The sequence below is a fragment of the Oncorhynchus masou genome, chromosome 10 (assembly GCF_036934945.1).
Source record: "Oncorhynchus masou masou isolate Uvic2021 chromosome 10, UVic_Omas_1.1, whole genome shotgun sequence".
Classification (NCBI taxonomy): domain Eukaryota; kingdom Metazoa; phylum Chordata; class Actinopteri; order Salmoniformes; family Salmonidae; genus Oncorhynchus; species Oncorhynchus masou.
In genome coordinates, this window is record NC_088221.1 from 24,607,810 (window position 1) to 24,631,453 (window position 23,644).

Consider the following 23,644-nt stretch of genomic DNA (forward strand, 5'->3'; position numbering starts at 1 on the left):
AACTTAGTGGGTCAGGGATACAGACAAGGTGATCTGTATACAGTATGCGGGGTAAGTAAGAGGACGTCACTGTGTTGGGCTCCTTGGTGGCGCATTGGTCTAAAAGGCACTGCATCTCAGTGGAAGGGGTGTCACGACAGTCCCTGGTTTGATCCAGGCTGTATCACATCCGGCTGTGATTGGGAGTCCCATAGGGCGGCGCACAATTGGCCCAGGGTCGCCTGGGTTTGGCCGGGATAGGCCGTCATTGTAAATAAGATTTTCTTCTTTAACTGGCTTGCCTAGTTAAATAAAGGTTTCATGTTTTTTTTTAAGTGTGTCTGGAGCTTAGTGTGCCCAGGCCCACCAACTGAGGTGCCAGGCCCACCCAACCAGAATGAGCAAAAATGTATTTATTTATTTAATGCTCTTTACTTGTCACTGTTCAAAACTGGACATTATTTGAGTTTTTACCTAAACATGCAAGCTCCATCAGACAGAATCCATAGCAAGCAGTGCACTGGGTTTGTCAGATTTGATTGAATATAACAGAACAGATGAACTGAAATGACATTCACTCTCACAGGATGGGAAGACAAAAATAACTAACTACCCCATAATGACAAAGCGAAAACAGGTTTAGAAATGTTTGCAAATTTATAAAAAAATAAAAAACATAAATACCTTATTTACATTTATTTAAGTATTCAGACCCTTTGCTATGAGATTCGAAATGGAGCTCTGGTGCATCTGGTTTCCATTGATCAGACTTGAGATGTTTCTACAACTTGATTGAAGTCCACCTGTGGTAAATTCAATTGATTTGACATGATTTGGAAAGGCACACACCTGTCTATATAAGATTCCACAGTTGACAGTGCATGCAGAGCAAAAACCAAGCTATGAGGTCAAAGGAGTTCGAAGGATCAATGTGCAGCGTGGTAAGTGTCCATAACGTTTATTTACAGACATAAACTGAACACTATGAGATACAAAACAATAAACGTGAACATGAATGAAAACCGAAACAGTACCGTGTGGCAACAAACACTCAAAAGTGAAACCCAGGCTACCTAAGTATGATTCTCAATCAGAGACAACTAACGACACCTGCCTCTGATTGAGAACCATACTAGGCCGAAACAGGAACCAAACATAGAAAAACAAACATAGACTGCCCACCCCAACTCACGCCCTGACCATACTAAATAAAGACAAAACAAAGGACATAAAGGTCAGAACGTGACAAGACTCTTCCTAGAGCTGGCTGCCCGGCCAAACTGAGCAATCAGGGGCAAAGGGCCTTCGTCAGGGAGGTGACCAAGAACCCGATGGTCACTCTGACAGAGCTCCAGAGTTCCTCAGTGGAGATGGGAGAAACTGCCAGAAGGACAACCATCTCTGCAGCACTCCACCAATCAGGCCTTATGGTAGAGTGGCCAGCCACTCCTTAGTAAAAGGCACATGACAGCCTGCTTGGAGTTTGCCAAAAGGCACCTAAAAGACTCTCAGACCATAATAAACAAGATTCTATGGACTGATCAAACCAAGATTGAACTCTTCGGCCTGAATGCCAAGTTTTACGTCATGAGGAAACCTGGAACCATCCCTACGGTGAATCATGGTGATGGCAGCATCATGCTGTAGGGATATTTTTCAGCGGCAGGGACCGGGAGAATCATCATGATCGAGGGAAAAATTACAAAGAACGTTGATGAAAACCTGCTCCAGAGTGCTGAGAACCTCAGACTGGGGCAAATGTTCATACCCAAGAAGACTCAAGGCTGTAATCGCTGCCAAAGGTGCTTCAACTAAGTACTGAGTAAAGGGTCTGAATACTTTCTGAAATCACTGTATAAAACTGCAATTTCTCCTCTCTGCCCCATGGTAAATTGTGTCATAATTTGCAACCCTGTTTCTGGAGTGCTGCAGGTACTGCAGGATTTTGTTCCAACTTGGCACCATAGGCTAGCACTGCCCCCTTATGGGGAAAATGTGTACTGAATGTGCACAATCTTCCACTGTAATTGTCTTTAATTGAAACATTGAGCATTAAGACCATAACACATGCATCCACACCTCTTACCCACATGTAAAACTGTGATAAACAGGAAACCATGTACACCCATGTGTGCACATACACCACCCCCTGGTTGATGCTTATTTATAAAACCATCTTAGGCCTCACTCCCCCCTATCTGAGATATCTACTGCAGCCCTCATCCATCACATACAACACCCATTCTGCCAGTCACATTCTGTTAAAGGTCCCCAAAGCACACACATCCCTGGGTCGCTCCTCTTTTCAGTTCGCTGCAGCTAGCGACTGGAACAAGCTGCAACAAACAATCAAACTGGACAGTTTTATCTCAATCTCTTCATTCAACGACTCAATCATGGACACTCTTAGTGACAGTTGTGGCTGCTTAGTTTGATGTATTGTTGTCTCTACCTTCTTGCCCTTTATGCTGTTGTCTGCCCAATAATGTTTGTACCATGTTTTGTGCTGCTACCATGTTGTGTTGCTACCATGGTGTCTTATCATGTGTTGCTGCCTTGCTATGTTGTTGTCTTAGGTCTCTCTTGTTGTGATGTGTGTTTTGTCCTATATTTATAATGTATTTTTGATTAATTTTTTTTCAGGCCCTCGTCCCCGCAGGAGGCCTTTTGGTTGGTCGTCATTGCTAACAAGAATTTGTTCTTAACTGACTTGCCTAGTTAAATGACGGTTAAATAAAATAAAAATGTTCAAGAGAAAAATAACAAGCCTTTATTGGAAGCAAGTAATAACATACAGTGGGGAGAACAAGTATTTGATACACTGCTGATTTTGCAGGTTTTCCTACTTAGAAAGCATGTATTTTTTTGTAATTTTTATCATAGGTACACTTCAACTGTGAGAGGCGGAATCTAAAACAAAAATCCAGAAAATCACATTGTATGATTTTTAAGTAATTCATTTGCATTTTTTTTGCATGGGGCCCAGCCACGACCCATCTTCAATGCTCTTACTGAGGGAAGGAGGTTGTGAGCCAAGATCTTGCAATACATGGCCCCATCCATCCCTCCCCTCAATACGGTGCAGTCGTCCTGTCCCCTTTGCAGAAAAGCATCCCCAAAGAATGATGTTTCCACCTCCATGCTTCACGGTTGGGATGTTGTTCTTGGGGTTGTACTCACCCTTCTTCTTCCTCCAAACACGGCGAGTGGAGTTTAGACCAAAAAGCTCTATTTTTGTCTCATCAAACCACATGACCTTCTCCCATTCCTCCTCTGGATCATCCAGATGGTCATTGGCACACTTCAGATGGGCCTGGACATGTGCTGGCTTGAGCAGGGGGACCTTGCGTGCGCTGCAGGATTTTAATCCATGACGGCGTAGTGTGTTACTAATGGTTTTGTTTGAGACTGTGGTCCCAGCTCTCTTCAGGTCATTGACCAGGTCCTGCCGTGTAGTTCTGGGCTGATCCCTCACCCTCCTCATGATCATTGATGCCTGCATGGAGCCCCAGACCGAGGGTGATTGGCCGTCATCTTGAACTTCTTCCATTTTCTAATAATTGTGCCAACAGTTGTTGCCTTCTCACCAAGCTGCTTGCCTATTGTCCTGTAGCCCATCCCAGCCTTGTGCAGGTCTACCATTTTATCCCTGATGTCCTTACACAGCTCTCTGGTCTTGGCCACTGTGCAGAGGTTGGTGTCTGTTTTGATTGAGTGTGTGGACAGGTGTCTTTTATACAGGTAAGGAGAACAGGAGGGCTTCTTAAAGAAAAACTAACACGTCTGTGAGAGCTGGAATTCTTACTGGTTGGTAGGTGATCAAATACTTATGTCATGCAATAAAATGCAAATTAATTACTTAAAAATCATACAATGTGATTTTCTGGATTTTTGTTTTAGATTCCGTCTCTCACAGTTGAAGTGTACCTATGATAAAAATTACAGACCTCTACATGCTTTGTATGTAGGAAAACCTGCAAAATCGGCAGTGTATCAAATACATGTTCTCCCCACTGTACTTACACCACAAAAACACCTGAATAAAAAAAAGAGAAATAAAGAGAAATATGAAATGAACAACTGAAACCAGAGCCAGGTGGAAATAAAGAGACAGGAATGTAGTTCAAATATCACCTCCATAACTGCATCACCTCACGCAAATACTGCAGCATCCGTCTGAAGAACACTAAAGACATATATACATACAAATACATCCCTGCTAAAGTAAATAGATCATAACAGCTCTGGGTCCATGGTCATACATAACATTACACATGAATGATTGTACATGAAGTCAACAAGTACAGACAAATGGTACAAGGTTCAAACAACCCAAGCCTTGGCGTAAACAACCTGTCCCAGACAGACAGGCCTGTATAAAAGAGCTGCACTGTGCACGCTCAGCCAACAAACTATTCAATACATCTTGTTTCAATACAAGAAAAAAAATGACCCAACACAAGTCATACTGTTTGGGTTGCAGTTTGGTTGTGTGCCAAACTCTCCTATCCTTAACCGGACCTACCCTGCGACCTTGGTTACTTTACCAAAGCCTTCAAACAAAAAGACAGGTACTCTTCACCGACATCCGCTCTCTTTGAATGTTGTCAACGTAAAGCTTCTTCTTGGTAACCATTTCACACTGAGCAACCCAAATAGTCATTTTTTGGCCCATGCCCTGTCTTTAGCTGCCACTAGATGGCGATGTAACTTCACTGGTATCAAAGAAGCAACAAAAATCTATAATGTGCTTTTAAGTCTTAAGCTGAAGCTCACATTCGCATATCAGTTATATACAAATCTCAATGCAATACAAATGGTAGTTATATGATGACTATTTAACTGAAAGATTGAAATGTACTGAGTTATTAGTCTAGCGAGGATATTTTAATGTTTCAGTATCCTCTGCAATAAAATGACAAGTCAGAGGAACACTATTATTTTTAAGTAGATAAAAAAAGTAAAAGATTTTCAATAATGAAGAGGCAAGGCAGTCTAGTTGCACACTGTTTGTTACATGCAATTTCCATACCTTAAAGTTAGAGGAAAATCATGTATCTGAAACCAGCTAAGCTGCTTCAATCGCAGTATAAGCTACAGTGAATAATTATTATCATCACAGACAAATAAAAAAATCAATGTAGTCAAAAGGGGAGGAAATTAATATTGACTTATTTTAAGACTAAACCACAACCCCCACCACTTCTAAATTTCTACATCATCTTCTTCATTGTCGTTACTTTGAGGGTGTCAGGTGGGCGGTCACTTCCTCCTCTCCACAGGAAACAGGAAGTGGTCACAGCTAGTCGGTCAGCGAGCACTCTGACGTTATTGAGCACTCTGACAGCGTGCGCTCGCGTGCGCTTCCCCGCCGCTCGCGCGTGGTGATGTAATTAAGCATGTCAATGGCGGTCACCACCCCGAATACCATCTGTCTAAGACAGGGCGAGCCATCCTCCATGTCTTAACAGAGAGAAAAAGAGAGAGGGAAGAGAGATGGTTATTACTACTATTGAGATAACAGACTGTGACGAAGGTTTGTGACAAAAGGTGAATTAAGAGCAGTAGAACCACATCAATTATGTTAAATTACTTCTCCAAGTTCAAGATTTGGTAGATGAGAATGTTTTCCACAAAGGAAGTTGGAAACTAACTTCCCAAGCTCTTTATCCAAGGATGCAATAGTTGGCAATTACGCCAAATCAAACCAATCGGTTTAGAAGAAGTTATGTAACTAGCTTCCTGTTTTCGAGAGACAGGGTTAGAGTTAGGTCCCAACGAGAGTTTCCAGTGTAACATTTCTAGTGTTTACTCAGGAGTTAAATAAATAACCAGTGTTGAGTGTGTCCGTTTTACTCTGTTGAGAGTAAAACATTCCCATCAAAACCATATCCAACATTTCCCAGCATGCTCTACTGCAGCTAGATTTTTTTAAAGATTGTTTTTTAAATCTGTGTTTTTGCTATGTACAGTACATTGACTGAATGATTGGTTAATCTTATGCTACACAAAGATAAATAAAATACATTTTTCTAAACTAATCCAAATCAGTTAGATTTATTGCACCCATTACTTAAATGGTTGTTGTCACGTTCTGACCTTTATTTCCTTTGTTTTGTACTTATTTAGTATGATCAGGGCGTGAGTTGGGTGGGCAGTCTGTTTGTTTTTCTATGATTTGGAGATTTGTATGTTTCAGCCTAGTATGGTTCTCAATCAGAGGCAGGTGTCATTAGTTGTCTCTGATTGAGAATCATACTTAGGTAGCCTGGGTTGCACTGTTTGTTTGTGGGTGATTGTCTATGTTAGTTGCTTGTGTCAGCACAGGTCTCATTTATAGCTTCAGGGTCGTTTATTGTTTTGGTATAGTTTGTATTCAGTGTTCAGTGCTTTCTTTTATTAAATACTCATCATGAACACATACCACGCCGCATTTTGGTCCTCCGATCCTTCTCGACTCTCCTCTTCAGATGAAGAGGAGGACGACTGTGACAGTTGTTCCAGTTTCAAATGGTTTCGGTAGTTTCCTTTATCAATGTTCCTAACTCTGACAGTCATTATAAATACAAGGTTGCAGGTGAATACAAATTCAAACTGTTAGATGTCTGAACTCTGGCTGGATTCCAATAAGAATTACATATCATTTTGCAAGCCAGCATAATGTGACTAAATCAAACATGGCCATCAAAGTAAGGCCTTATGATATATGTAACATATTGTCATAAAGAGTTTCATTTTAATGATAACATTAGCCTACAGTAGGAGCTCACTTGGTGAAGTCCACAGGACTGAAAAATAAATTAATTCGACAACCATGTCATTAACAAATTCAGTCACGTGTGGTAACTTTACAATTCACTCAAAGGCAAAGCACACTGGGAAATTATGTTGGGTGTGTGGCTTAGTGGGGCCGTGGCTTTCAATTACAGTTTTTCTCAGTTGCTAAAACACTAAAAGCCATTTGGCTGAACAACGTTCTCAGTTGCCTGGACTCATCTAGCTAATTATGCAGTCTGTTGTTAATACCTTAAACCATTTCACATGGTAAAACACAATTTGCAGATCTCACTTAGACTTTTCAGCAAAACTCTAAACACATTCTCAAAACACATTCTGCACTATAATGCACGTCATCCATACTGGTAAACACAAGTGGCAACAATGAAATACAAATAGAGAACATATGTCATTGATTGAACACAACCACTCAAAATTGATTTAACCTGTTTTAAATGATGCGACACAGCCAATATAAGCCAGTTCAGAGAGCAAACAGGTTGTTGAAGGTGGGAAGGAGAAAGTATGAGAATGGATAGAAGAAACAATGTAAGAGGACAAGTGCGTATGCGAGGAGGAGGGAAAGAAAGAGGAAGACAAAGAGAGGAAATATCTGATGAAACAGTTTTGACCATGTTCTTCTCCATGGACTGACAATGAGGGAAGCAGGACTTAGAGTGCAACCCAATTAGAGTGCAACCCAATTTGAGCTGATTTTCTGTGTCCACCATAGTAAGGACATTCAAATCAAATGTATTTATATAGCCCTTCGTACATCAGCTGATATCTCAAAGTGCTGTACAGAAACCCAGCCTAAAACCCCAAACAGCAAGCAATGCAGGTGTAGAAGCACGGTGGCTAGGAAAAACTCCCTAGAAAGGCCAAAACCTCGGAAGAAACCTAGAGAGGAACCAGGCTATGTGGGGTGGCCAGTCCTCTTCTGGCTGTGCCGGGTGGAGATTATAACAGAACATGGCCAAGATGTTCAAATGTTCATAAATGACCAGCATGGTCAAATAATAATAAGGCAGAACAGTTGAAACTGGAGCAGCAGCACGGTCAGGTGGACTGGGGACAGCAGGGAGTCATCATGTCAGGTAGTCCTGTGGCATGGTCCCAGGACTATTCAGAGAAGAGAACAGGTACAGTATACTACTGTATTTTTGTAATTGCAAATTTACTGTACTACACTATATGCAGTTGTTTCAATAGACATTTGTAAACTGTATGTATTGTACTGCATGTTTTGTAACTGCACAACTACTTTTTGTAGAATTGCAAGGCTGCCACATGCAGGTGGAAGGACAGCTATATTCACTCGGGAGCAAGAGGCCGTTATAGTTGACATGGTCCTTCAAGATAATGCAATACGACTCAGAGAAAGTCAGGAACGAGTGATACAAGACAACACACACTTCCAGGGAATCGACAGTGTGAGCATTTCCACAATTGACCGTGTCCTCCATCGTAACAGGATGCGAATGAAACAAGTATACAGAGTGCAAGTAAGTGTACATTCAGAAACGTTTACTGTAACCCAGATTGTCCACAGTACTAACACATACTATGTGAATGACATTACTCTTCAGTACATACAATGTATTTGAATCAGAAGCCTAATTGTACTCTACAGTATAGCACTGTCTCTGTACGACTTACAAAATCCTATATACAGTACATTGTATTTCTACACAGACAATATTTGACTTGGAATCCCTGGACAGACCCCATGAGTTCATCTTTGTCGATGAAGCAGGCTTCAATCTAACAAAGAGGAGAAGGAGAGGCCGAAACATGATTGGACAGCGGGCCATTGTTGAAGTCCCTGGTCAACGAGGTGGCAATGTCACAATCTGTGCTGCTATCAGCAGCCATGGTGTTCTACATCACCATGTTACACTCTGGCCATACAACACTCAGCACCTTCTAAGATTTATTGCCAATCTAAGATATATTTTATTTGAGCTGCAGGTTCAAGAGCAGCAGGGTCAAGAGCTAAATGAGAATCCCATTCCCACCTATGTGATTGTCCCGCACTATGTCAGTTTCCACTGAGCTGCTCAGGTAAGGGAATGGTTTAACATCAATGGGCAGTTTATGAACTTGTACCTCCCTCCATACTTTACACCAGAGTAAATCTGCTGCAAGCCATGGATTTAGCCTGTGGTGATATAGGTGAGGAATCATGTTAGGGCTGGATACGGCACACAAGAGGCTTCTTCCCCCGTTGCCTCAGGAGGGACAATATTGCTTGATGTCGACAAAGTGCTCAGGCCTGACCCAGCCCAAAGACAAGAAGAAGGACATTGATCAAATTGTGTTTTAGCAATTGAGAAAAACTCATTTTTGGCCACCCAAGAGTGGAAGTGGTCTAGGGTATGTTGATTAAGGTTTGAGCACGTCTGCTGCCAGTTCTGATGTCTTTGTACTGTAAATGCTTATATAAGAGCATGTCGCAATAATGACTTGTAAATATTTAGAGACACAGGCCTCTTGGTGTAATGGTAAAACATACAAAATGATGGGTTATTGCATAACACCATTAGTGCAAACTATATACACTTCCTAGTGTTAAAATACTTTATAAGGTGTTATTACATAACACTGAAAGTGTTAATTCCCTAACACTGAAAAAGTGTAACAGTGTCAGCACTAAGCACAGTGTTCATTTAACGCTCAAAGTGTGGACCCATATAGACACTGGCCAAGCGATATATTGAATACTGCTGATTTAACACTGGAGAAGTGGCGGTATACCAATGAGTATAAACTAAATAAATGTTGAAAGTTCTTTGTCTTCTGATGAAGGTGTGGTGGTGGGTTGACAAAAATAGTATGACCTATTAAGCAAAGTCCCCTTGTCTGTCCTTACTCAACAGTCTGAGTATTGCATCACCATCTACTGGTGGCCAGGCACCTCCAGGCACACAGTCACCAAAACACCACCGGTGGACTTTGACAAGCAACACACACCTTGTTTACCTAGTAGACCACAACACTGCCAGGAAACAAAGCTGATGCAACAGGGCCTTAGAGCAAACTAATCAGATTCATAGAGAAACATGGGAAAAACACCAGCGAGGGAAAACAACCGCCATGTTGCCTCTGGCTGGGAGAGGGGCTGGTCACCTTCAACAGAAGAGAGCAGGGCTGCATTCAGTGCGTTTTTACGTTCTGGAACGTTCAATTGAACAGACACGGTGCTGTACTTAACAACCAATTGAAAAACAGGGAGGGTTGGGGAACGCTGGCCACTGCCCTTTAAATACGTCACTCATTGCTTCAAGTCTCACCTCGCCACACCCACCAAATGGGGGCAAATGTTCCTCAAAGTCTGTTCAAGAACGTAAAAGAGCGGTTTAGGGAAATTTGTCATTCAGTACAAACCGTTCCGCAACGTAGCAAATGTTCAGGCGAACTGAACGCACCTCAGGTGTTTCTAAGACTGTTCGTCTCTACTGTCTGACAGAGGTAACTAGCGGTGGTAGAAAAAGGACAGAAGGAGCAAAGTGGGGGCTATAAAAGGAGGGAAGAAAAAGATGGCATTGGTGAGAAGATTTCTTTTAAAGGAGCGAGAGGAAAAATAGGATGAAGCAATACAAGAAGAGTAGGAGTGTGATAAGAGGAAGTGAGAGTGAGAAACAGGAAGACAGAAAGATGGGAAGATGAAGGTCAATAAAAGAGAGGAAGGAGGGGTAAACTTACATTGGATCTGCTCATGCACCACCAGGGCAAAGTGATCTGTCTCCAGGATACGGGACAGCTTACCCAGGTTATCTGTTAGTCGCACCTGAGGACGACACATGACAATTAGGAAACCCTACTCAATGATGACCTTTTTGTTTGAAAGCTATTTGTTTAGGAGGTTACGGTTGAGTCGAAGTATAAGAGCATATAGGTGAGGTGACTGACCTGTTTGAATTGTTTGTAAAGCACCTTGGCGACAGGGTCAGAGGCCTTGACCTTCCCAGCCAGTACTGAAGACAACATATTGCCCAGGGTAACCATCCCTAGGATCCCGCTACACAGACAAAGATAGAGAGGATATTATTATTATTATTATAGATAGAGGTCATTATTATTATGACATCTGAATACAGGCAATGTTTTTTCAATACTAATCAATGTTTTGTCAATAACAATACCAATGTTTTGTCAACATTTGGCACATGGCCTCTATGGCAACCAGGTAACTAGGGTAACCAGGTAAAATCGTACCCGGACTCGTCAACGACGGGTGCCTGGTCGAAGGCGTTCTCCTTGAGGATCTTGATGGTCTTCTTGATGTTGACTGAAGGCAGCACAGTGAGGGGGGAAAATAGGTTCAGACCCTGCAGACTCAGGTTCCACCACCAGGGTTTGGACACCATCAGGTCTTCTGGGGTTAGGAAGCCCTTATCACACATCCAGTTATCACTCAGGAACTTAGACCTGGGGGGGTAGGGGTTAGAACTGGGTTAGCATTGGTCCTACTAAAGTTAAATCCCTGGTACCTGTTGTGGAAATAATCAGAATTTGTTGGTAACATAGGTAAGATGTTTTACATTCATCATATGTTTATAAGTTACTTCTCATCAGAATGGTATTTTTGTATAATACTGTGGCGGGGTTGCAGTTATCTGTTCTATGTCAAGACTAAGTTGCTTGGGCCGGAGAGAAGGGAGTGGTCAAAGTGTCATCATGTGTAAACATATCTTTTGCTCCACTGTGTGTGTGCCAGTCACACCCTACTTTTCCCATCGGGGAATAGGAGGATGGCAGTGTCTGGAATCATTCTCATGCTCCCTTTTATCTTAACCTATAGCCTCACTCTTTTTCTCCGTGAGCTTGTCCAGGATTGGTTCTATTTAGAATTGGTTGTATCTAAATGACAATTTGATATATGCCTGTTGATATGGAGGATTGGTTTATGGTTCTGAGTTTGAGAAAGGAGACAAACTGAACGATAATTTATAGCCAACTCTGTCTGGCTAGGGGATACTCCTCTCTGAAGTAAAGTCTTTCTTTGTGTAAGTTCCTGGGACCTGTGGATTGTCATGTCGTTTAGGGGGGGGGTGGATCTTCGCTATAAAGGATCCCATTTGCCATTGTGTGGGGACTCTCAACTTTTCAGTAGAGATACTGAACTGTTGAGAGTCACAGAAAATGCTATAGAGCTCATATAATTAAAGATGGACTTTGATAACTAACTCGAATGACTTGTGTGTGTGGTTTGCTCCCATGATTTGGTAAGAGGAAATTTCCACGACATACCCCATAAAGAACCTTAGCAATTCTCCTTCTCCCCAAACTTAACACCCCCACATTATCCTTTTCCCCTCAACCTCCTCCTCTTCCACTCATCCCCCTCTTCTCTCCCTCTCTAGTTGCTTACATGTAGTTGCGGATGGAGTCAGGCAGGATGACGACACAGCGCTGGCCCTCCTTCAGCTCTGTGGCCATTCTAACTGCTGCAGCCATGGCCGTACCTGAACTACCTCCTACACTTACAGACAGACACACACAGAGACAGAGAGAGAGAGAGAGAGAGCGCTAGACCATACAGTACTACACAGAGACACACACTATTAGAGAATTATGATTTTTGGGAGCACCAGTCATTGTGTGTGACATCAACCTACCGCAGAGAAGCCCCTCCTCCCTGATCAGCATGCGTGACATGGCAAAAGACTCATCGTCATTGGACTTATACCACCTGTCAACTACCTGCAAAAAATAGATACATTCATATGCATTCTACAATAGCACTCAGATACAACATACAGTATGTATAGATGATGAGTCATTTACCTTCCACAATTTCAACACACTTGAGTTTGAGCTGTCATACTGTAAATTATTGTAGATCTTACTGTATCCAGAATAGAAAACCCAGCACTACCACAGTCTCACACACAGCTCATCTCAGGAGGCCACTGTCACACACTCACAGATCTGTCTAGTACAGTAGGGATGAAGTCATATCCGATGCCCTCCACCTCGTACTGGGTCTTATCTGTTTTGTTCAGCTCCTCTGGCTCAGCCAGTATAGAACCCTCAGGGTCCACACCCACGATCTACACAACACAGAACAACAATGTTAACCAACCATTACATCAATGGGCCAAAATAACACGTTATTAAATACATCACACACAAAGGTAACGCAAAGGCAAGTGAGGCAACTGTTTGATCTTTACTTTATCAATTTGAGATACATGTTATGGCTTTATTTATCAGTGGCAGGATTAATATTCTTTTAGGATCCAACTTCATGGCTTAGGTCAATACGTTACACTACATGACCAAACGTATGTGGACACCTGCTTGTTGAACATCTCATTCCAAAATGATGCCCATTAATATGGAGTTGGTTCCCCCTTTGTTGCTATAACAGCCTCCACTCTTCTGGGAAGCCTTTCCACTAGATGTTGGGACAATGTTGCAGGGACTTGCTTCCATTCAGCCAGAAGAGTATTAGTGAGGTCAGGCACTGATGTTGGGCGATTAGTTACAAGTTCCAATTAATGCCAAAGGTGATTGTTGGGGTTGAGGTCAGGGCTCTGTGCAGGCCAGTCAAGTTCTTCCACACTGATCTCGACATAACATTTCTGTATGGACCTCGCTTTGTGCACGGGGGCATTGTCATGCTGAAACTGGAAAAGGCGTCCGCAAACTGTTGCCACAAAGTTGGAAGCACAGAATCGTCTAGAATGTTATTGTATGCTGTAGCTTTAGGGGCCTAGCATGAACCATGAAAAACAGCCTCAGACCATTATTCCTCCTCCACCAAACTTTACAGTTGGCACTATGCATTGGGGCAGGTAGCGTTCTCCTGGCATCTGCCAAACCCAGATTCGTCTGTCAGACTGCCAGATGGTGAAGTGTGATTCATCACTCCAGAGAACGCGTTTCCACTGCTCCAGAGTCCAGTGGCAGCGAGCTTTACACCACTCAAGGCCGATGCTTGGCATTGCACATGGTGATCTTAGGCTTGTGTGCGGCTGCTCGGCCATGGAAAACCATTTCATTAAGCTCCTGACGAACAGTTCTTGTGCTGACGTTAGTGGTCCTGTTCTGTGAGCTTGTGTGGCTTACCACTTCACGGCTGAGCCTGTCACGACTTCCGCCGAAGTTGGCTCCCCTGCCTGTTCGGGCGGTGCTCGGCGGTCGTCGTCACCGTCCTACAAGCCGCTACCGATCCCTTTTTCGTTTGTCTGTTGGTTTTGTCTTATTAGTTTCACCTGTGTGTATTTTGGTTTAATTAGCTTCCCTATATGTAGTAGTTTGACCCGCCCTTGTTTTGTGCGGGATTGTCTTTTGTTACGTGTGTACATATTAGGTCGTGGTGTATTTTATTTTCTATACTGGACACCCTGTGGTTTTGGGTTGTATGGTATAGTGGCCTGCGCCCTGTATTGTATTGGGCTTATCAGTTTGGTGTGCAATAGTAAAGCACTTTACTCCGTTACTCTCTCTCTGCGTCTGATTCCACGCACACACACCTAGTCCTGCGTGACAGAGCCGTTGATGCTCCTAGATGTTTTGCCTTCACAATAACAGCACTTACAGTTGAACGGGGCAGCTCTAGCAGGCCAGAAATTTGACGAACTGACTTGTTGGAAAAGTGGCGTCCTTTGACGGTGCCACGTTGAAAGGCACTGAGCTATTCACTAAGGCCATTCCCCTGCCAATGTTTTAACTATGGAGATTGCATGGCTGTGTGCTCGATTTTATACACCTGTCAGCAACAGGTGTGGCTGAAATAAATAAATTGACGTTGTTGCCTTAAATGTTCAGCTACATGAATTTGGAATTGTCTCTCCAAGACAAAGAACACAAGGCAGGGCAATAACATGCAAGTCAGATTGCCTTCTTACAGATCTTGGGCATTGTGTTTGTGACTCAGTGCACTACCTTGATGTTGGGGCATCTCTCCTTCAGCTTGCGGGCGATGCCAGTGATGGTGCCACCAGTGCCAGCTCCTGCCACCAACATGTCCACCTTACCTGCAAGAGCAGAGTGGCGCAGAAAGATTTGTCTATCAGCACAGTAGTACGAAAAGGGTATTCTTCACTCAATTTCTCTATCGCACACACACATACCATCACACTGCTCCAGGATCTCCTCGGCAGTGGTGTCGTAGTGGGCCAGGGGGTTGCTAGGGTTACGGTACTGGTCCAGGATATGAGAGTTGGGAATCTCATTCTTCAGACGCCAGGCCACGCCCACGTGGGATTCCGGCGAATCAAAGCGGGCGGCGGTTGGGGTACGCACGATCTCTGCCCCCAAGGCTCTAAGCACATCCACCTGAGGAACACAAGACCAGATTACAGTTAATTACATAACAATAACACACAGACACAAACACACAGCAGCCTCACCTTCTCCATGCTCATCTTCTCAGGCATGACGATGATGCAGCGATAGCCTTTAACTGCAGAGGCCAGGGCCAGACCAATACCTGCAGCACAAAGAGAGAGAGAGAGAGAGAGAGAGAACAGGTGTAACTACAGGTGTGAATACCTGCAGGTCATGTCAGCAGTACAGACCATACTGCACAACACAGGGCTGCAGTAGATCCTAATGTCAAAGGTAGGCTGGGAGGTCTCAGTGATCACACCAGGCAAAACTCATTTTAAACGCACACACACGTGTACACACACTTGTACAGGCATACTCACACGAAAAAAACACAAACAAAAATCCTTTAACTGGGGTGTAATCTTTCTGCTGTGAGTCACATAGCCAGTTCCACAGAGAGGGCCTTGTCGGTCTGTCTCTCTCTCTCATGCGTACCTGTGTTGCCAGAGGTGGGCTCGATGATGGTGTCTCCTGGTTTGAGGATCCCATTTCTCTCTGCATCCTCCACCATCCTTAGACTGATACGGTCCTTCACACTGCCCCCTGCGTTAAAGAACTCACACTTGGCCACTACACACACACACACACACACACACACACACACACACAAGGAAATGTTGAATTATGAATATGTACTGCGCTGGCTCATATTATCGTTTACATAAGCGTAACAACATATGGTCAAAACAAACCAATTTACAAAACACTTAAGATCTTTTAATACCACAGAAAAGACTCAAACTAAAATCCCACTATGTACAAGTTAACAATAAAGCCCCTCAACAACACAAGGGATTACATTAGAAGTTGCCCCAGGCATGGGGGGGGGGGAATCATGGGAAGAGACTGAGTCCCCATGAGCCGATTTGGAAAATGGGGGGGGGGGGGGGTCATCCAAAGGTCCGCACACATACCACACCCACTCTCCCTTTCACACGTACACAAGTACAATAGCCGATTGGCACAGATTCCAAACTGCCCCAAATCCACTATAGACAGCCAAAAAGTACATCTGAATCACGTGAAAATCCATGGAAGTACCATGGAAACAGGCCTCTTTGTCCCACTAAGCCGTGTGAATCAACCAGAGATGGACTCTAAACAATCAGGCCCATAAAAAACACTCACTGGCGAGAGGGGAAAGATTTAGACCGAGGACCGTGACATGGTTCACATGCGGTGAACTTAAAACCCCCCCGACATGGAGGGTGGTACCAAACGGCACTATTATTAAGTCTAGTATTATCGTACTTTACCGGTCATTGGTCAACTGTACCAGTCAATCAGAGAAAAAACAAGGGTCTGTCTGAGCTAGTCGCCGGGCAGAATAACTGGTCTTTAACAAGAACAACAGATGCTACTATGTAATGACGGGAACATTTCCCTCAGAATCGACCTCCTGACTTCCCAAGACTTCCCAAGCCTTGTGACTGTCACAATCCTGCCTAGTGGCACTTGATACAATACCTTGCCCCTCTCCTGCCGCCCCTCCCACCCCACCTTGCTACAGTGGCCCTAAGGTCACCTATTCCCACACAGCAGAGGGTCTTTCAGGTGACCATACCCCCCTCCACCCAGAGTGGACTAACCTACGTCAGACAAGACCTCGACCATCATACAGTGAAGCCGAGTGGACTGTAATGTCAGGAAAGGAGGCTATGTGATACCCTTATGTTTACTTTGAAGTAATGACAGTATAACAAAGGGTATCCGTTCACAGCTAAACTGTCCTACAGGAGGAGTCCAGAGAGCCTCCTCTACCTCGCTCTTGCACTCTTCTTTGGTCAATTATTTAATTCTCCCTCACTTCTATTTTATCCCTCTGTCTTTATTTCTTTCTCCATCTCCTTCTCCCTCTCTCCATTCCTCCTAACACTCGCTCCTTCCTCTCTCTCGATCCCTCCCTCTTTGTCATGTCCTCTACTACTGGATTTATCGATTCATGCTTTAAAACATATAACTGCTCTCTTGAAGACAGCTGATCGCCCACAATGTGTAAATCAAACACACTCGCAGTTCTTGTTTTTTTTTTTGGGGGGGGGGGGACAGAAAATGTGAGTTAAAAATGACACAGCCTGATAAGTTACTGTATTTCCATCATGTTGACACAAACAAGGAAGTGCAAATACAGACATTGCCTTTATCTGGTTGTCTTCTGGCTAGTGTCAATATGCTTAGTGGGTGCCGTGCTGTGTGTGTTGACTGTGTGTCATGCCTTCAAGGTTGACTGTGTGTGTCATAACATGACTGTGTGTGTATGTGTAAATACTCACAGAGTTCACACTTAAGGCCAAAGGCTTTGGGGATCTTGTTCATGCGGACCAGAGGTGTGTCTCCGATCTTCCCGAGGATGTTGGGTAGAATGCTGGGAGCTTCAGTCCTGAGAGGCAGGTATGGGATGGAGACTCCATTAATATACACAGAGAAAACATGGATCATTCCCAAATAGACAAGGAAACAAGGCAACAAAAACAAATCAAATTGTATTTGTCAAATGCTCTGTAAACTCTGTAAACATGGGTATATTTGCTCCAAAGTACACTATATATAAAAAGGTATGTGGACACCACTTCAAATTGTGTCCGCTAACAGGTGTATAAAATTGAGCACACAGCCATGCAATCTCCATCGACAAACACAGGCAGTAGAACGGCCTTACTGAAGAGCTCAGTGACTTTCAACCTGGCAACGTCATAGGATGCCACCTTTCCAACAAGTCAGTTCGTCAAACTTCTGGTGTGCTAGAGCTGCCCTGGTCAACTGTAAGAAGTGCTGTTATTTCGAAGACGAAACGTCTGGGAGCAACAACGGCTCAGCCGTGAAGTGGTAAGCCACACAAGCTCACAGAACAGGACCACTAACGTCAGCACAAGAACTGCTCGTCGGGAGCTTCATGAAATGGTTTTCCATGGCCAAGCAGCCGCACACAAGCCTAAGATCACCATGAGCAATGCCAAGCGTCGGTTGGAGTAGTATAAAGATTGCCGCCATTGGACTCTAGAGCAGTGGAAATGCGTTCTCTGGAGTGATGAATCACGCTTCACCATCTGGCAGTCTGACAGATGAATCTGGGTTTGTTGGATGTCAGGAGAAACGCTACCTGCATGAATGCATAGTGCCAACTGTAAAGTTTGGTGGAGGAGGAATAATGGTCTGGGGCTGTTTTTCATTGTCCGGGCCCCTTAGTTCTAGTGAAAGGAAATCTTAACGCTACGGCATACAATGATATTCTTGACGATTCTGTGCTTCTAACTTAGTGGCAACAGTTGGGGAAGGCCCTTTCCTGTTTCAGCATGATAATGCCCCCGTGCACAAAGCGAGGTTCATACAGAAATGTTTTGTCGAGATCGGGGTGGAAGAACCTGACCGGCCTGCACAGAGCCCTGACCTCAACACCATCGAACACCTTTGGGATGAATTGGAACGCCGACTGCGAGCCAGGCCTAATCGCCCAACATCAGTACCCAACCTCACTAATGCTCTTGTGGCTGAATGGAAGCAAGTCCCTGCAGCAATGTTCCAACATCTAGTGGAAAACCTTCCCAGAATAGTGGAGGCTGTTATAGCACCAAAGGGGGGACCAACTCCATATTAATGGGCATGATTTTGGAATGAGATGTTCGACCAGCAGGTGTCCACATACTTTTGGTCATGTAGTGTATCTTCTTGAATGTTGTTACAGTTTTGTAATTTGGAAACTTGTGTAATTTGGCTACTTTTGTAACAGGGTAACCTCTGTATCATGAAATCTTTGGGACAGAGAGTTTTGTAACATGGTACTGTATAGCCTATGGATTCTGTTTGTCAGTGAGACAAACACGCCTGTGCATGTGGCAGGCAGCACTGTTGATGCCTCATATAACAACATATAACAACTTACATTTATTGAGTGGAGAGATGACTGTGTCAAACAGCCAGACTGTGCCAGAGAAGTGCACACACACATACCCTTTTCCCTAGGCCAAAATGCCAGCTCACTTCAGTGTTGCTGGAAACAATCCTCAAATTGCCATGTCATGGTGAAACACCAACCATCTTTTGCCCAACCCTTCCTCATTCCTGGGTCCTCTCTGTGGCTCTGGCCCTTTCAGGTGTGTCATTATGCAGGAAAATGGAGCCAGGCTATATATCAAATTCTTGCAAGTCAAAACAACATCCTGTTTTTAATATTGTTGCTCAACAAAACGAGAGACATAAAAGCACATGGGGCTGGGTTATCTTGGTTCTTTTTTCCCCTTTCAAGTGAAGCAAGCTGGTGACTATATCTTATCTACACAAGGGAAATTAGTGGAATCAGTGCACTATGTAAACTATACAGTGCATTCAGAAAGTACTCAGACCGCTTGACATTTTCCATATTTTGTTACGTTACAGCCTTATTCTAAAATGGATTAAATCAAATATAAATCCTCATCAATCTACACACAATACCCCATAATGACAAAGCTAAAACAGGTTTATAGACATTTTTTGCAAATGTATTAAAAATATAAAACACATACCTTATTTACATAAATATTCAGACCCTTTGCTATGAGACTCAAAATTGAGCTCAAGTGCATCCTGTTTCCACTGATCATCCTTGAGATGTTTCTACAACTTGATTGGAGTCCACCTGTGGTAAATTCAATTTAATGGACATGATTTAGAAAGGCACACCTGTCTATAAAGGTCCCATAGCTGACAGTGCATGTCAGAGCAAAAACCAAGCCATGAGGTCGAACGAATTGTCCGTAGTGCTCCGATATCTGGGGAAGGGTACCAAAACAATTCTGCAGCATTGAAGGTCCCCAAGAACACAGTGGCCTCCATCATTCATAAATGAAGAAGTTTGGAACCACCAAGACTCTTCCTAGAGCTGGGCGCCCGGTCAAACTGAGCAATTGAGGGAGAAGGGCCTTGGTCAGGGAGGTGACCAAGAACCCAATTGTCACATTTTGACAGAGCTCCAGAGTTCCTCTGTGGAGGTGGGATATCTTTCCAGAAGGACAACCATCTCCGCAGCACTCCACCAATCAGGCCTTTATGGTAAAGTGGCCTGACGTAAGCATCTCCTCAGTAAAAGGCACATGACAGCCTGCTTGGAGTTTGCCAAAAGGCACCTAAAGGACTCAGACCATGACAAACAAGATTCTCTGGTCTGATGAAACCAAGATTGAACTCTTTAGCCTGAATGCCAAGCATCACGCCATGAGGAAACCTGGCACCATCCATATGGTGAAGCATACTGGTGGCAGTATCATGATGTGGGGATTGTTTTCAGTGGCAGGGACTGGGAGACTAGTTAGGATCGAGAGAAAGATGAACGGAGCAAAGTACAGAGAGATCGTTGATGAAAACCTGCTCCAGAGTGCTCAGGACCTCAGACTGGGGTGAAGGTTCACCTTTCAACAGGACAATGACCCTAAGCACGCAGCCAAGACAACACAGGAGTGGCTTTGGCACAAGTCTCTGAATGTCCTTGAGTGGCTCAGCCAGAGCCTGGACTTGAACCCGATCGAACAGCTCAGGAGAGACCTGAAAATAGCTGTGCAACAACGCTCCCCATCCAACGTGACAGAGTTTGAGAGGATCTGCAGAGAAGAATAGGAGAAACTCCCCAAATACAGGTGTGCCAAGCTTGCAGCGTCATACCCAAGAAGATTTTAGCCTGTAATCACTGCCAAAGGTGCTTTAACAAAGTACTGAGTAAATGGTCTGAATACTTATGTTAATGTGATATTTCAGTTTCTTATTTTGAATACAATTTCTAAAAAACAGTTTTTGCTTTGTCATTATGGGGTATTGTGTGTAGATTGATGAGGAAAACATTTGTTTTTATCCATTTTAGAATAAGGCTGTAACGTAACTAAATGTGGAATAAGTCAACTGTTCTGAATAGTTTCTGGATGGACTGTAGGTGTTCAAAGAGGATGGAGGATCAGCAGAATATGTGTAAATTCTCATGTTCTGCTATGGAGATGTGACTCACAGTTCAGAGTGGCAGTGAGGGGACTCTACGGAAGACCCGCCCAGTTTCCAAGTGCATTTGCTGGGCAAGTCAGGACGGATCCACTGCCTCTCCTCCACGCCTGCGGCTGCCTTCTCTAGATCGTTCTCCCCCTCGTGCCCGTTCACATGGACCGACCCATTCTGGGCCTTATGGCCAGCACTGTCCTCGTTCACTTGAGCCAATCCATTCATGGAGAGCTTGTGGCCGTTCAACATGGCTTCTCCATTGACCTTGGACCCCCCTTTCAAAATGGCAGCCACTTCGTTGGCATGTGCGTTGCTGAGCTTGGCTGCATTGGGGCAGACGGAGGGCTCGGCGCCCACAGAGTCCGTGCTGGAGAAAACCGACGACATGACTCACCTGAGAGAGAGAGAGAGGACAGAGAGAGAGAGAGAGATGACAGAGAGAGAGAGAGAGAGAGGACAGAGAGAGAGAGAGAGAGAGAGAGGAGACAAAGAGTAACTGAAAGATTATCAAATTATTGTAGTAAAATGTACTACCCTTCTCAGCTAATATGCAGATCTATGAAAAATAACACACCCAATGTGGTTACATTCTGTATATTTATACATTATTACCATTCCTGTCCTTCCATAACAAGGACAAACCAGGATATGTCCAGGTGAATACTGCCAGGGAGAATAGAATGCTCCCCCAACAGGCCTACCCAGACTTTCACACAGGTAACCTATATAGGCTACACACTGCAGAGACTAGAGTATAAAGCACGAAACCTCGGTCTCTGCCGTTGGGTCTCTTTTAAAAGGGCCGATTAGCCGAGCTCTGCATACACAGGCACACACGACTTATCCTGATTACTCTATTGGATAACAATGACAACTCTCCCTTTCTGTACGGCTTAAACAGACAAGCAAAGTACTTCTGAAATAGCAGTCTTCTCAGAGATTGCAGGTGGGAACGATCGTGTAGAAAGCCTAACAAGTCAAAATGGACGAAATGTACAGCAACTTTGACCAAACAAAGCTCCAATGTGGGAAACAATGCTCTGTCCAGGGTTCATTTGTAAATTCTGTTCATGCTCAGCTGGATCCTCCACCCTCCCTCTCTGTGGATGACTTTGTCAACCACTTCAAAAAGAAGGTTGATGACACCCGCTCCACAGTTACTCCAATTGAATTCACTGATCCCACTCACACAGAACTACCTGACGCCTTGACCTCTTTTCGCCCCCCTCTCCCATTCTTCACTTCCCTCATACACTCATCACTGACCACTGGCTGCGTCTCCTCTGACTTCAAAATGGTCCGATGTTGCTTCCCTCCTCAAGAAACCAACACTCAACCCATCTGATGTCAAAAACTACAGAACGGTACGGTACCCCGTCTTTCTTTTCTTTCCAAAACACTTGAGCATGCTGTCTCTGACCAACTCTGTCACCATCTCTCTCATTACGAACTTCTTGAACCTAACCAGTCAGGCTTCAAGATGGGTCACTCAACTGAGACTGCTCTTCTCTGTGTCACGAAGGCTCCCCCGCACTGCCAAAGCTGACCCTCTCTCCTCTGTTCCCATCCTTCTAGATCTATCCGCTGCCTTCGACACAGTGAACCATCAGATCCTTCACCACTCTCTCAGGGCTGGATACCTCAGGCTCTGGATTGCATCCTACCTGGCAGGGCGCTCCTACCAGGTGACGTGGAGAGGATCTGTGTCTGCACCACATATTCTCACTACTGGTATTCCCCAGGGCTTGGTTCTAGGCCTTCTCCTCTTCTCACTATACACCAAGTCACTCGGCTCCGTCATATCCTCACATGGTCTCTCCTATCACTGCTATGCGGATGACAATCAACCACCTTTCTCCTTGCCCCTTCTGATACCCAGGTGGTGACACATCTCTGCATGCCTGGCAGATATCTCAGCTTGGATGTCGTCCCACCACCTCAAGCTCAATATCAACAAAATGGAGCTGCTCTTCCTCCTGGGAAAGGCCTGCCCGCTCCAAGACCTCTCCATCACAGTTGACAACCCCACAGTGTCCACCTCCCAGAGTGTAAGGAACCTTGGTGTGACCCTGGACAACACCCTGTCGTTCTTTGCAAACATCAAAGCAGTCACTCGCTCCTGCAGCTTCATTCTCTACAACATCCATATAGTATGACCCAACCTCACACAGGAAGTAGCACAGGTCCTAATCCAGCCACTTGTCATCGCCCGTCTGGACTACTGCAACTCGCTGTTGGCTGGGCTCCTCAATTGTGCCATCAAACCCCTGCAACTTATCCAGAACGCTGCAGCCCGCCTGGTTTTCAACCTTCCCAAATTCTCCCATTTCACCTCGCTCTTCCGCACAATCCACTGGCTTCCAGTCGAAGCTCGCATCCACTAAAAGACCATGATACTTGCCTACGGAGCAGCAAGAGGAACTGCATCTCCCTACATACAGGTTCTGCTCAAACCCTACACCCCAACCCAAGTACTCCGTTCTGCCACCTCTAGTCTCTTGGCCTTTCGTGAACTTCAGTACCACTAGCACTTGACTCCGTTCCCTCTTATTAGCTCTGACCTTGCTGATAGCTACTTTATTGAGGG

The 23,644-nt window shown here is 44.4% G+C and overlaps 1 protein-coding gene across 1 annotated transcript in view; it reads right to left on the reverse strand.

Annotated features, from left to right (window-relative positions):
• Positions 1 to 2,726: 2,726 nt before the first annotated feature.
• Positions 2,727 to 23,644, reverse strand: part of LOC135547384 (cystathionine beta-synthase-like) — a 28,047-nt gene continuing 7,129 nt past the window's right edge. Inside the window, exons 2-14 of the mRNA XM_064976370.1 lie at positions 21,071 to 21,451; positions 17,373 to 17,479; positions 15,535 to 15,669; positions 15,120 to 15,199; positions 14,841 to 15,045; positions 14,653 to 14,744; positions 12,687 to 12,812; positions 12,378 to 12,462; positions 12,131 to 12,236; positions 10,975 to 11,187; positions 10,669 to 10,777; positions 10,462 to 10,546; positions 2,727 to 5,442 (exon numbers count right to left, since the gene is read on the reverse strand). Of these exons, the coding sequence (XP_064832442.1) occupies positions 5,282 to 5,442; positions 10,462 to 10,546; positions 10,669 to 10,777; positions 10,975 to 11,187; positions 12,131 to 12,236; positions 12,378 to 12,462; positions 12,687 to 12,812; positions 14,653 to 14,744; positions 14,841 to 15,045; positions 15,120 to 15,199; positions 15,535 to 15,669; positions 17,373 to 17,479; positions 21,071 to 21,444 (1,878 nt within the window). The 5' untranslated portion in view covers positions 21,445 to 21,451 and the 3' untranslated portion in view covers positions 2,727 to 5,281. The remainder of the gene's footprint in view (positions 5,443 to 10,461; positions 10,547 to 10,668; positions 10,778 to 10,974; positions 11,188 to 12,130; positions 12,237 to 12,377; positions 12,463 to 12,686; positions 12,813 to 14,652; positions 14,745 to 14,840; positions 15,046 to 15,119; positions 15,200 to 15,534; positions 15,670 to 17,372; positions 17,480 to 21,070; positions 21,452 to 23,644) is intronic.